Genomic DNA, 14,706 nt, shown 5'->3' on the forward strand with positions numbered 1-14,706 from the left:
CCAAATTTACACTAAGCGGAAGGTGAAAAGAAGCTGAACTCAACATTCACATTGAATCAACCCTTCCCATCATGCCTACATTACAAAGTAATTTTGAACTTTAATTCTACTCTTATTCCTTCACATCCCTTCAGAACTATTTACTGTGGACATTATATTGCATCTACAGACACAAATTATAGCAAAGTATATAAACTAAAATCTCCTCATTTTATTGGTACCAATATCATTGTGATATAGTGTGAACTAAGAATGCAGATCACTATTTAGTCTAAAGACAGCTCAGATGCCTCTGCTGTAGTACAGCAATAAAAATATAAACATACATCTGCTACCTTCTCCACAGTACTAGGATTAAGGTTTCATTATTTTATTGCATAGCAGTTAGAAAAGTTAATAGAACAAAGTAATGAAAGAAATGAAGAAATTTCAATATGACCCACATTTATTGCATTCAATACAACTGACTAAATTAATATTCTTTGACACATAATCTATAAAACATAAAATGTTAAGAATAGCAATTAAAATTAAAATGTGCTCATAAATTTAAGAACTAAAACAAGACAACCAAGGGGTCTTGCATGACCCCACAAATGTTTCCGTTAATACCCATGAGGGCGTAGCCACCGATGCCCCATCGATTACTCCAAGAGTTCTTGATCAACCAGTAATCCGTCCCAAAGAGGTTGCCATATCCAACAACCAAAATAGCATGGTTTAATTGATTTTTTGCTGTAACATATAAATTAAATTAATTAGGAAAGCACAATTAGTAAATTTGGCAAAAGCAAATATATGCATGCTTTAAATAGGTTAGAACTCATAGAAACCATTGGTACTGCAACAAAAATGATTGTGAGGTATTAATTTCGTTAATTGACTACTATAGAATCTGACCAATGTAGAATAGTATTTTTCTTTGTAATCATCTATAACAGAAGCATATTTTGCTTAAATCTTATAACATTTTAAGGTAAACTTTTACAGGATTTGAACTAAGGAATGTTTACACTGAGAACTAAATGATAAAATTACAAGACAGACCATTCTTTAGTGGTTAAAGGTTTCTAAATGTGCTTGTATAGATTGTGACATAGTGACATTTTTAATTATTTCAAAAATAAAAAAAAACATGATAAAAACATTTACTGAGGAATTCAGGTTCATACATTATCATACATTATGTTCCTATTACAACATATCTCTAAATTGTATAGCCAATTTTTTCAAATGCTGAATCAAGGCCATTATAATATTAATGTGCATATTAATTGTTTTTAATATTAAGGAGATATAATGAATCTCAATTATATTATTCTTATAACAAGATATTTAGGTGCATAAACTATAATTTTCCCAATTTCAGTAAGCGGAAATTTACGTATAATCTGTAGACGTGAACCGAGGGCAGCTGATAAAGCGAAAAATGGATGTTATACATACATTTAATTTAAACATATCGGTTTGGGTTGGAGGCTGAAGAACTAACGACTTCTGTTGATTTCCTGTGTGTGACCCCCGTTTTATGGGCCTCAACGTTTGTTGGAGAAATTTCAGTCTTGTCCTTCTCCTCCTCTGGTTTGAGCAACGGTAATGTATACATGTGTGTGTGTGGCTTATATTTAAGAAGCACATGTTTTTAAGTAAAATTTGAAGTTTAGTGATAAATAAAAATGTTAACTATTAAGACTCATAAACTTTACTGAATATAAATTGTTTGATTTGATAAATAATAATGATATAATATATTTTCAACTGTTAAAAGACTAACCACGTGTTTCATATGAAATTCATTAAGTTGAACAACAGAACTGTGTAAATAAAGTTGGTGAGCAATGCAAGATAAATGTCTGCACAAGCTGAGTGGACATGTTTGTGCAAATGCAGTCAATTGACATTGATGTTTCAAAATTGATTCTTGTTGAAGTTAGAGCCAGTCTTATAATGTTTTCTTTCAGGGTGTCTATATTTATATCACCTACTATTACTATGTGCTTGTTTGTAGCAGAGACTTTCTCCAATTCATCTGCTAGTATGTCCATGGCATCATCTAGATTTGCACATGGTGGTCTGTAGACTCCTAAACACGCAACCAATTTTGCACTACTCTCATAATTTAAATTTTTATGGAAAAAGCCCGGCTATAAAGGAGCTTTGTTTTGTAAAAATACTAGCACTTACCTGTAGCTTTGCCCACAATTCCTCTGCATTACACTGCATCTAACATTCCATGTATTTGATTAAATAGTTCCAACAATTTCAGTAACATTGGAACTATTTTAGACCTATATGAAGAAACCCCAAAATCAAAGTTCTTAGCTTTTGTAATGAAAGCATTTATGATACAATATGGTGGAGTGAAAAATGAACGCAATATCCTTCGATGATTTTATGTAATTAAAAAAATTAAATTTAGTGTCTGGTGTATTATTTTGTGATTCCAGGTTACCCATGGCTTTGCACGAAATTTCGTAGCCTTTGCACTTGTATGAGCACTTGAATGAATGATATATTCGACACCAATGTTGAGTTTGCCTTGTTGCCATGATCAAGAAAATCTGTTAAAAGTGTATATATCAGTTCTTATCATGAAAAGTGGTGAGACAATTAAAACTATTATTGAGATCAATAAACTAAAGAGATTAGTGGAACTTCTGAATAATGATGTTAAAATCACCAACAATTAAAAGACAACAAAGGTCTTTGGTGGTAATGGATATCACAGCTTACAGCTTTTCTATAAAAAGAGAGTAGTGTTAGACGCAAACAAGAGTAATCTTCAATTCAGAAATATGAAACGTATTAAGAGACACCAGAAATTAATAATGTTTACAAAATAAAAACAACGTACAAATGGAATGTATGCTAGTTTTTAACAAAACTTGTTAGTATATACTGTATTATTTCTAAATAAACAATGTATATATGTGACTATTTGTAGAACAAATGCGTAAAATTTACTGTTATATTACCAAACAAAATGGAAAAAGATGGTACATATTTCTTTTCTTGTTATGTTGCAGGCTATTAAACAATTAAACACACTTAACTCATAACCAGATAAAGTTCGATAACTGAAAAAATTTAGAACAATTAATAATGTAATTTTATAAAAATACAAAAATGAAGACAGCATTACAGGCATGCAGTATCATAACCTGCAGATTTTAAAAGTAAGGACATTAATCTGTAAAAGGAAAACCACTCACGGCAGCTATTGTCATTGAAGACTCCTCGCTTGTAGTACATGAAGGCGTTATTAGAGTGCATGGTGATAGAGACGGGGCCATAGGTGACCAGAGCGTGTTTCAGACAGATAGGGCACAGCTTCCTGACACGACCATAGGTTCTGATCCTCACCCCTTGTATCCCTTTCCTCATGTGACAGTAGTTTTGCTGCATTAGAAAATACTCATAAACTCAACTTTTGAAATATGGAAGTGGTCCTTGCTCATATAACAGCTGTCATGTTATTGTCGTTATATCAAAATCAAAGTCAAAGTCAAATATTCTTCTAAAATTTTCATAAGAAACAAACTTTATTGAGATAACCCTAATAAATTTTACCCCTAAGAACAAATTTAAACTTCAAACACTTTTGTGCCTTTATTTTTAGTAAAAAAGTTATGAAAAAAGCCTAATTTTAAAGATACAACTACTACGCATTCAACGCTCATTAAATTTTTTTTTAAGTGTACACTTTAAAATATTAATATAAGAATGTATAACAATGTTTGACATTTATTTTCTGAATAACCAAAAACATATAGTAAAAACTAAAATGAGTTTAGTTACTTATTACTTATATCTTTAAAATATATAATCTTCTTTTAATTCAATGACTAAGAGTAAAGTCTTAACAGTATTTGAAGTTTAACATTGTTCTTATAGGAATAAAATCAAGATGGCTGCCATTCATGCTGACTTAAGCACCTTAAACAACTTAAAAAAACTCAAATTTAGAATATGTGTAACTTTAAGCTCAAACTATCATAGAATCTTAAATTGTAATTTTAACCTACATGGTAATTTAATACACTAAACAGCACTTCAGTATGAAATATTGGAGAAAATCAACAACAAATTTTTAAATTGTATTGATTATATACAGATAAATGAACAAGTGTATTCTTTTTTACTTCATCTATTACTTTTTAAATTTAATTTCCCCAATGATATTAAATAAGATTCTGCAAAGGTTCAATTCCATTAAAGAGGTCAAAGACCTTTCAATGAAACAATGAAAGATATCTTGGCAAACAAATAAAAATGCTTTAAAATGTAAAAGTTGGATTATCACTCTACTTTCTTAAAAAAAGATAATGTTACAGGTCACTGCGCTAACTTGTACAGGGATGGATTTATACATACTTTGTCCTTAGGCACTAATCTGACTACTCCCTTGAAACATGCCACATTTGTGCCAAAGTAATTTTTTAAATAAAATCTAAATCTACCGATTCTATAAATGGGTGTTCATAGAAACACAGAGTTATTTGTTTAGACTTTAACTACATTTGAAAAGGTCTATACAGTTATAAACTAAAAAATACATTATTATTAAAATACTTGAATAAAAAGAAAAATTTACAAAAATAAAGTAACGTATCAATGGTTTTTATTATATTTCCTTTTATTGTTTTCCTCCTACTTTTAACCACTGCAAACTCCTTTATTAAGTCTTTAGCTTTTATTTGATCACCATTAAAAAGTTCACTCTTGGAGTGTAGAAGAGCCAACGAGTAATTTATCTTCATTCATTCTGGTTCCAGGCAATATTTTATGTTTTTATGACAGAAACTGAATGTTCTGCTGAGCAGTTTGAAATAGCTGTGCACAAATATAAATGAAGAGCTACATCTATGTTGGGAAATGTCAATTGGAGATTTTGTTCTCTTATGAGCTTTATCATCAATAAGGGGTTGTCCTTAACACCACCACTATTTAGAAGATCAGAGAATTGTATGCGCTCATTCAGAGATGATTTTTCTAGATCATTTTCATAAAAAGATTTAAGTTTTTCAGCACAATCAATAATAGTTTCAACTGAAGATGATGATAGATTGTTAAAAACTGAGAACTTATATTTAATAACGTCATTAACGTTTTTTGCGATTCAGTAAAGCTGACTTGAAACAATGTAAATACTTAAAAACAATGTAATATGTTCTACATTAAATCTATCACGGCTTGTAAGGATGACTTCGTTTTCATTGGTTTGGTCTGCCTGAATTTTTTTCTGATGTTTGTAACACGTCTCATACTACTGATCACACCGTTTCTTGGCCCTTCCTTCATGGGAAAGCAAATACAAATAACTATTAACATAGAACTAAATCTAGGAATAAGCATGACTCGTTAAAAACACAATAACGCTAAACAATTAATGAACATCAATCATATAAGATCTATTTGACAGACAGAGTTGCCAACAACACTGCTTGTTGCCAACTGTTAAATTTACAGCGTAAAATATACCTGATACAGTACTGTCTTACGAACCAAAAGGTTAGAAAATGAATTGCATTAAGTATGTTTTGGTTTACGAGCAAGATTGTACAGCAAGCGCCCTTTGACTATTCAGTCTACCCTACTGTTTTCAGTCACCGTCGCTGCCGCATTGCACCTCTCGCCGGACCATTTGCACCAGCTGATGCGGCAACGGCGGCACTGGCTTAGTGAGGAATCAGGCCTTACTAAAAGATAAAATAAAGAATAGAGTTGTAAAATATTTTATTTGGTACTTTTGGAATTGTCATAATAACACACACATAAAGATATCATAAATTTCTTTTTGGTTGATTACAAGAATAAATGCATGGTCTGAAAGGGAGACAAGGCATTCACTGAATAAAAATACGAGTATACATATTTGTGAAGTGGTAATAGTGTAATTCAATTCTAATAAAGATTGATGCACAAAAATTATTTGCTCTGTCATGATTGTACTTAGAGAACATGCTAAACCAAACCTTACTGTCTGCATATTTATTATTTTCTATTTTGCTATTTCTGTTATGCAGGTGACCAAATGAATGATGTCCTGGGTTTAAATAGCAACAGAGTTGCAGATTACACAAAACCTTCCTTAGGCTTTAAACAAATCACAACAGGCAAATTTATAATAATCTGCATGGAAGAAAAATGAACAGGTAACAAAACCTAACATTTAACAGAAAGTAAATATATAAATAAAAATATGTTAAACAAATTATGAACAAAAATTATAGCTACCTTTGCAAGGTATGGTCCATAAGCTTGGGCCAATGGAATGCCTCCATTCCACATGACCCATTTGAAGGTAGACTCCATAAATCCTCCATTACAACCTCTGTTTCCAAAGTTCCATGAACAATCAATTAGAGCCTAAATTTGAACAAAAATCCATCGTAAGTGAAGAAGTTTAGTGTCAAAGCAAAAAACTAAAAAGAAACCTCTTCTGCCACATTCAAAAGAGAGAACGAATTCATACAGTCTTTTATTGTAAATATTAGATTGAAAATAAATGATTAGTTTTTAAGATTAATTAATACCAAGATTTTTTGCTATAACAAAACTTAATTGACTTGCATATTACTTAGCATTTTCAAACTGATCGAAGTCTTGAAATCTTACAAGATATCTAAACAGTTTCTGGCACTAAAGAGTTTATACTTAATATTACTCAATATTTTCAATTATCAAGATTGGTTTTACAGACAGATGCATGCCTAATATCCAAACAATATAGATTCTACTGAAAATGTATCAATCATAAATGAACTGTTTTAAAAAAAGGCGTTAGCAAAATGTCTATGTAAATGTATAAACTAGTACAAGTCATTATGAAAAACTCATGTTACATCTCTTGAATTTGATATATATATATCTTTATATATATCTTTATATATATATATATATATATATATATATATATATATATATATTTCTTGTGTTTGTGTGTATGTGACTGAATTCTTCCTAAACGACTGAACCGATTTTGATGAAATTTTGTGTGTGTTTTCAATGGAATTCTAGAATGGTTTAGACTCAAAATTTGGTCCATTGGAAAATGTATTTTTAATTAAACTTTCATTTGTAAGTAGTTGTTGATTTTGGAGTGTTTCACATTGGATCCGGCAGACTGCGCTACGGCACATAATACAAAGTGAACTGATACTTAACAGCTGTTAATACTGTCAGCTGAAGTTCGTCAAAGAGGCAGAAACATTTAATATTTAGAAAATTATCATTGTAAAGTGCTTGATCAGTAGTGTAATGCAGATTGCATAGAAGAAGTTATTGCCTAATTTTCAGTTTAGATTGCACCAATGGTCGATAAACTATATAATGCAATGAAAATATTATTTAACGCTGTTATAAAACACCTCATTGCACAAAGCCGTAAGTGTTTGCACATAAGGTAATCAAATTTAGTTAGATTGAAGGTAAATGGTAATCAAATTTAGTTAGATCGAAGGTAAATGAAAAGAGCCGAGAGAAGATGCTATATGATCAAAATTGGGTTTCTTTGATACATTTTCTTGTTCCGACCATAAGGCAAACTCCACAATAATACTAGAAATGTCTTAGACAGAAAACTTATTTTAACATACCGAATTTGATTCTTTATAACCTAATTAGTTTATCGAGGTTCATCTCTATAGATGAATTGCACTGAATAACTTATCAAAGCATAAACCACGAAAGATAGAGGCAGGGAATATGGTACATAATACGCCCAAGAGGCTCACGACTATCAATTATCTCAGGAATGTTTAGAATGTGATAGAAAAAGAATATGTGAATATAGTGTACTGTTTTTCAACAGGAAATTGTGTGCGAAGCCGCGGTGAATTTCTAGTATATATATATATATATATATATATATTTACTACATTAATTAACCATTAACTGGTGCATATATTTCAGAAGATTATAAAACTTATTTTGTTATGTAATGGCAATGACAGACCTGCTCAGAAAGTGTAAACAGGCGTCTGGTCTTGACAAAGTAGCCCCCTTCAATAGTTCCAGTACCACTGAAACTCCAACAAGAGCCACAGTTGCCCTGATCTGTAATAAAAATTAGTGTAAATACTTAATTATAGTATGGAAAGCATAGACAAAACAATAACTTAAAACTAGTTTACACTACAGTATATAAAAACAACAAAAGGAAGAATAAATATACTGTGCTAAAATTGTTTAATACAATACATTACTTTACGGAAAATTATCAAAATAAGAAATGAAAGGAGCCAGTAAAATTATCTGAAAGAATAGAATTTCCTACATTTGCCTTTTCTCTTGTGATAGGAAAAACAGAACTCTCAATAGAAAATCTTTTTAGAGTACTAAGTGATGGTTTGTCTAAAACTACCATCAAAAAAATCAAAATATGTTAAATGGTTCATTAACGTTAGTAATGTAATTTATTAACGTTAGTAAAATAATACAGTGGTGGATACAGAGTAATTTTCTTTGCAATGTGATAATATCAAAAGGATTATTTAAATTTCATAATCAGTATTGCAATATGCATGCTCCAAAAAAATTTCATTTCTATCTGTCTCTATAAAAAGAACATACTAACCTATATATTACCTGTAGTAATGAAAAAGAATAAACATGCAATCAAATTTATGAAGAAATTATAGCTTAACCTTGTTATCACACTGTTGCAATTCTATAGCACACAATTCTGTTGATATTAGTAACCAATAAATTAATTCTCAATAATGTATATATTATTTTAAACTCTTTTTGGACAAATGTAACACACACAATATATTTTCCCTACATACAAAAATTATTTTACATTTAGCCATTTTTAAGGTTTTACATAAATACTGATTGTAAATATTCCAATATATCAACCACAGAATAATTCATACCGAATCAAGCAGTATTTCTGTATGCATTTCTAGATACAGCGCCCCATTCAATGGATAAATTGCAGTGAATGGTCAAAAACTATATTTTTAGGGATTGTTGTTGGTTTCATTAATCAAGTTTTTATTGTAATATTTGGAAGCCCCAAGAGGGTTCACTTCTGGATAGCTCATACCTTCCTGTTGAACCTAAACTAGGTACAGCAGAAACTGTTGTGTCACATCTGATGGATGTGCAGAAAGCGGCACATCACTAACGGCAAATGTACAGATATTAGGGAAAAATAGTACATAGAAAATATGAGATCTCGATAGGGGGCAGTCCCTACCATCAACCTTACATCCTGAAAATTCTATTTTAATAGCAACCACAAAGGTCCTTTTAGGTCTAAGTACAGTTTTGATTCAATAACTGGATAATCAGTAACTAACCTTTGACTGGTGTGACAGCTCCTCTGTTTCGCCAGTCCCATGAACCAGGTACTGATACACTATCTAATGTCTCATTGCCAATTTCCTCAAATGGTACATCACTGTCAAAGAAGCGGCTTGTGGATGAGCAAGCAGTGAGTGTCTTGAGCTCTTCAGGCGTGTAGTCCACGAGATGGTTCACGCCCAATGAGTAACTCAGATTGGCTCGGTTTGTGGATGTTATAAATCTGTAGATATAAAAATAATAATAAATAAATGTAATCATGTTCATCAATGTTTATCACCATCTGAATATATTTAATTCAGGCCAGGTGATATAAATCTAATTGTTTGTGGGTCAAAATCAAATTTTTTATTGGCTTTATTGGCAAAGTTTTCTTTCATTTTTTCTTGAGCTCTCTAACTTGGTGTTTTATTTTGCTTACTATTGATGGTTGGCTGAGAAATTGGGCATTTTTTTATAAGTTACATAGGATGTTAATTGTATATGCAAAGTCACATAAGCTGTAATTGCCTTTCAACTTGTGTGCCCAATGTATTGTTGGAGCATCAGGAAATTCCAGACAGTTGCGGTGGCTTTTCTTGGGTTTATATGGCTTAAATTAACTCAATTGTGAAAATGTTAGATTTAGACACTGTCAAAAATGTTATGGAATCAACTGAATGTGTTAGAAGATTTGAATAATAAAACTCCACAACCAATAAGAGCCATACTACATACCATGCCAAGCTACATTTTTTGCCACCATTTCACTTTCTCAGGAGGGCAGACTGTGAGTTTGAAAACCATCTTTAAATATCAGCTCGTTTATTATATTTATATAACATATAACTTTAAAAGTCTTGTTGATGAGGTAATAACAGTTTTTAATAGGTGTTCAAACTTGATTTTTATACAACTGTTCTCATTTTCAAAAAAATTTAAAATCATACACAACTTCAACTACATATATTATTTCTAACAGATCCCTTGAGGAAGTAAGATCAACTTGGATATTGATTGAATCCAATTTTTTCACAATCATATGACAGACAAACTGCCTTCTCACAAGGAACATATACACATTTAGAGAGTAGGTTTGATATTACTCGTATAATCAATGTTACCTAGATGTAAAGAATATGTGAATTTACACTAAACATTATGATTATTAATTTAGAAATTCCACAATTTAGAATTTTGTATACAGGAAGTGACACAGGCAGTAATATTTATTGTTGTTTTTTCCAAAATCGCAAGTCTGAAGCGCAGTTTAAATTTCGAACATAATGGTTTAATCCTAGTTGCACCCCGAGGTACCCTAGCTAATGCTCCAGATCCCTTCTCTTCTTGTTCTGGAGGCCTTTGGCTGGCACACTTTTCTATGTGTCAGCCTATCTTTCTTCTTCACTCTCTTCTATCTGGGGTAAACTTCCTCAACCCTTCGATTTAGTTTTCCTTTTCCTTTCATTTCTCCCACTAGGGGCCAAGCAACGGTGGAACAGCATAGGCCAGGGCTGAATGGCTGGTGGCAAACCAGTCGTACTATGCGGACTCTGGATACCGGCGACCCTCCAGTTTAAAGCAGCTTACCCAGGCATGCGGGGCTCTGTCTGGGTCGACCTTCCATTCCCTAGCTACTCGTGGGAACATCATGATGAAAAACAACAAAAACAAAAACCAAAACCAACCAACCCTTGAAACGGTTCCTAAAGCTGTTTCTAACCTACCTCTTCCTGCTGAGGTAGCTCCTGAAGCTACCTCGCATACACTATCACCTGGTAACACAACTCAAGAGGTTGTTATGCCAACATCCCTACCTTCTCCTCAACAAAGTGCCTCAGGAACACAGGAGGTTCCAATGCACACTGAAGCTCCCATACATGGCAAGGCTTTATCTGAGGAAGGTAGTACAAGCGCTCAGGAAGCAAAAGCTTTTCAAGACATAGAAGATCAGCTCCTCAACAGCCCAAGCACTCCCATGTCTACAGGTACGCTGGATGATGCCACAGAGCAACTTGGCTACCTCAGAATGAAGAGGCCTAATCTCACCACAGCTCAAAGGAGAGAAGCAATAAAGGCTAAACTTCTTGAAAAGGGTGAAGCTTTTGACCCTTCCATGTGGAGGAGGGGGAAAAAGAAGAAAAGGAATAAAGAACGGCAGGAGGTCTCAACTCCGGGCCCAACTGCGGGTACCAAGGCGGGGGAGGGGTCGGCCAAACGCCCCAGAGGCACCTTGGCCACCCAACCCTCCGCTGAGGGGCCCGCAAAGAAGGCTAGGAGGGAAACCCAAAAGCCGGAAGCCCACGATCCCGAGGCCTCTGGTAGCACATCCAAGGCTACCTACAGAGAGGTCGCGGCGATCAAAATGGCCATAGCCCTCGATGGCTACCCTGATGCGAAGCTTAGTGAAGAGCAAGGAGAAGCCATCGAGGACGCAATTATGGAGGAAATTCAACCCCTGGAGGATGGTTCCGTTCCATCGTTTGCGGGCACTTACCTAGAGAAAGGTGTTTTAATTGCTTCCTGCATCAACGAGCACACCAAACATTGGCTGGAAGAAGTAATTCAAAGAACAAAACCTTTGGGAGACGACATCTCTCTGAGAGTGGGTCTGCGTAAGGACATCTTGAGGTCCACTAGGGTGTTTTTCAGAGCTCACCCGAGGCTTCTGAAGAAGACACCTGAAAAGGTACTTGAAATGTTTAAAAAGCAGAATCCCAACCTAAATGTAAACGAGTGGAAAATCCTTCCATCCAAGCCAGATCCGAAAGGTTACGGATTCGTCTGTTTCCTGGACGAGGTCTGCTACAAGGCTGTGAAGGCTTCCAACTGTAGAGCCAACCTAGGACTCTGGCAGGTCTCAGTTGTCTCCTCGACAGTCAAGGACAATGTCACGAGTCCTACAAATCAACCTACAGCACAGTAGGGCTGCTTTGGCAGCCTTCTACCAGTTCTTCCTCCAGGAGGGATTTGATCTGGTATTAATTCAAGAACCATGGCTTCACCAAGGGAGAGTGGCGGGCCTAAATGAAACCAAAGGTAAGTTACTTTACTGTACCTCTCTAAGGAATGTCAGGACCTGCATCCTGTTGAAGAGAGGCTTGGATTTTCTAACGCTCAACGAATTCTGCTCCAGAGATCTCACTGTGGGCACACTGACCTGGAAGAATGGAGGCATAGTACAGAGCACAATTGTAGGCTCCGTATACTTGCCATATGATGCCAGGGAACTCCCTCCATCAAGAGACCTAGAGCTCCTGGTGGAAGAAGCACAAGCCAGACATCAACAACTACTTTTAGGTTGTGACGCCAATGCCCATCCCTGCTTCAATCCCTGCGCCAATTGCCCTGCTTCAGCAAGGGCCGGAGAATCTCCTCACTCTTCTATGTGAACTATTCAGGGCGAGCCTAGCTTATGGGTACATACCACAAGTCTGGCGTCTCAACAGGGTGGTCTTTATCCCTAAAAAAGGGAGAGCGGACTATTCTGTCCCTAAATCTTTTCGTCCCATCAGTTTATCTTCGTTTCTACTGAAAACATTAGAAAGACTGGTGGAGAGGCACCTTAGAAAGGGAGTTCTCTCAGACACTCCCCTTCATCGCAACCAACATGCAAGGCAAATCCTGTGAATCAGCACTGCACCAACTAGTCAGTAGCCTGGATAGCCTGTCCGCCAAGGAATTGGCATTGTGCATCTTCATAGACATTGAAAGAGCTTTTGACAATGCTAAATTCACTGCGATGGTAAGTGGAGCACAGCAACGTGGCCTCGAGCCAGCTCTGTGCCGGTGGCTTAGGGCCATGCTGTGCTCCAGACGGATCAGGGCCGATCTCAATGAAGAATCGCTTGTGATCGCACCCACAAGGGGATGCCCTCAAGGAGGCATCCTGTCACCTCTACTGTGGAATCTAGTAGTAGATGGTCTACTTGAGGACCTTACTAACAATGGAATCTATGTCCAAGGATATGCAGACGACATAGTCCTTATGGTACAGGGAAAACATACAAATGTTGTTGCTGATATCATGAATACCAACCTTCAACATGTACACAACTGGTGTCATGGAGAGGGACTGAAAGTAAATCCCTCTAAGACAGTAGTTGTACCATTCACTAGGAAAAAGAACCTAGAGTCTCTTTCCAGGCTGAAACTCGCATCCACACAGCTTGAGTGGTCAAAGACAGTCAAATATTTAGGACTGACTCTAGACCATAAGCTTACGTGGAATGATCATCTTAACAATATCCTGCACAAAGCAAAGTGGGCGCTCATGACGTCCAGGAGACTTGCAGGAATCTCATGGGGCATAAAACCCCATATAGCACTATGGCTTTACAAAGCTTGAAAGCTTACAAAGGCTTGGCACAATCTTTGCAACCGGAGCATTTAGGAGCAGTCCCTCGGCGACCCTCGAGGTGGCTTTAGGACTTCCGCCTCTTGATGTCTACATAAAAGCTGAAGCGCGCAAGTCAGCTTATCGGCTGATGGTTGCTGACTTGTGGAGGAATGGCACGTCTACAACGGGCCACGGCACCATCACCGAAGCTGTAAACCCGAACACTATTCTCGAAATGGTCTCAGACATAATGAGAACGGAGTTCGTATCCAATAAGCCATTCTCTGTTGACTTCTACTCCAGAGATGAGTGGAAATCGCAAGATAACATCCCAACAATAAGAACGAGCTTTGTCTGGTACACGGATGGCTCGCTTATTAAGGGCAGAACCGGATATGGAGTGTTTAGTCAATCCCCTAGAACTGCTCTTTGCGGCAGTTTGGGACGGAACTGCTCCATATTTCAAGCCGAAATCTATGGTATCCTGGCCTGTGCCAACCTAGGCCTCACCAGAAGGTACCAAGGAAAGAACATCTGCATAATGTCAGACAGTCAGACAGCTCTTAAAACTCTTGACTCCAACAGCATTTCATCCAAGCTTGTGTGGGAGTGCTTCAACACTCTCTGCAAGCTTGGATCACGCAACTTTGTATGTCTTGGTTGGGTATCGGGCCATACAGGCATAGGTGGCAACAAATGCGCCGACAGGCTTGCCAAAAGCGGAGCAAGCATGCCATACACTGGTCCAGAACCGAGTTGTGGTATAAGCAAGTCAGCTGCTTACCAAAGTATAAACAAATGGTCCAGGAAGACACACCGCTTGCAGTGGCAGAGTCACCAAGGACAAGCACTCGGCAAAAGACTGCTTACTGACTCTAGCTCCGGCTTCACCAGATGGCTGATGGGGCTGGGCAGGGATCAGGTTAAGCAAGTGACTGCCTTGATCACTGGACACGGCCACTTCAGGAAGCACCTAAACACTCTAGGTTTACGAAATGAGGACTCGGAGTGTAGACTCTGCAACAAGTCTGAAGAGACTGCAAAACACATAATACTGGACTGTGAGAGACTGGGAG

General features: G+C 36.0%; 1 protein-coding gene across 1 annotated transcript in view; it reads right to left on the minus strand.

The window, feature by feature from the left end:
- Window positions 1–427: 427 nt before the first annotated feature.
- Window positions 428–14,706, minus strand: part of LOC124368202 (cathepsin L-like proteinase) — a 42,823-nt gene continuing 28,544 nt past the window's right edge. Inside the window, exons 7-11 of the mRNA XM_046825481.1 lie at window positions 9,309–9,535; window positions 7,958–8,058; window positions 6,238–6,369; window positions 3,213–3,399; window positions 428–735 (exon numbers count right to left, since the gene is read on the minus strand). Coding sequence (XP_046681437.1) covers window positions 557–735; window positions 3,213–3,399; window positions 6,238–6,369; window positions 7,958–8,058; window positions 9,309–9,535 — 826 coding nt within the window. The 3' untranslated portion in view covers window positions 428–556. The remainder of the gene's footprint in view (window positions 736–3,212; window positions 3,400–6,237; window positions 6,370–7,957; window positions 8,059–9,308; window positions 9,536–14,706) is intronic.

The sequence above is a fragment of the Homalodisca vitripennis genome, chromosome 1 (genome assembly GCF_021130785.1).
Source record: "Homalodisca vitripennis isolate AUS2020 chromosome 1, UT_GWSS_2.1, whole genome shotgun sequence".
In the NCBI taxonomy this organism is placed as follows: Eukaryota; Metazoa; Arthropoda; class Insecta; order Hemiptera; family Cicadellidae; genus Homalodisca; species Homalodisca vitripennis.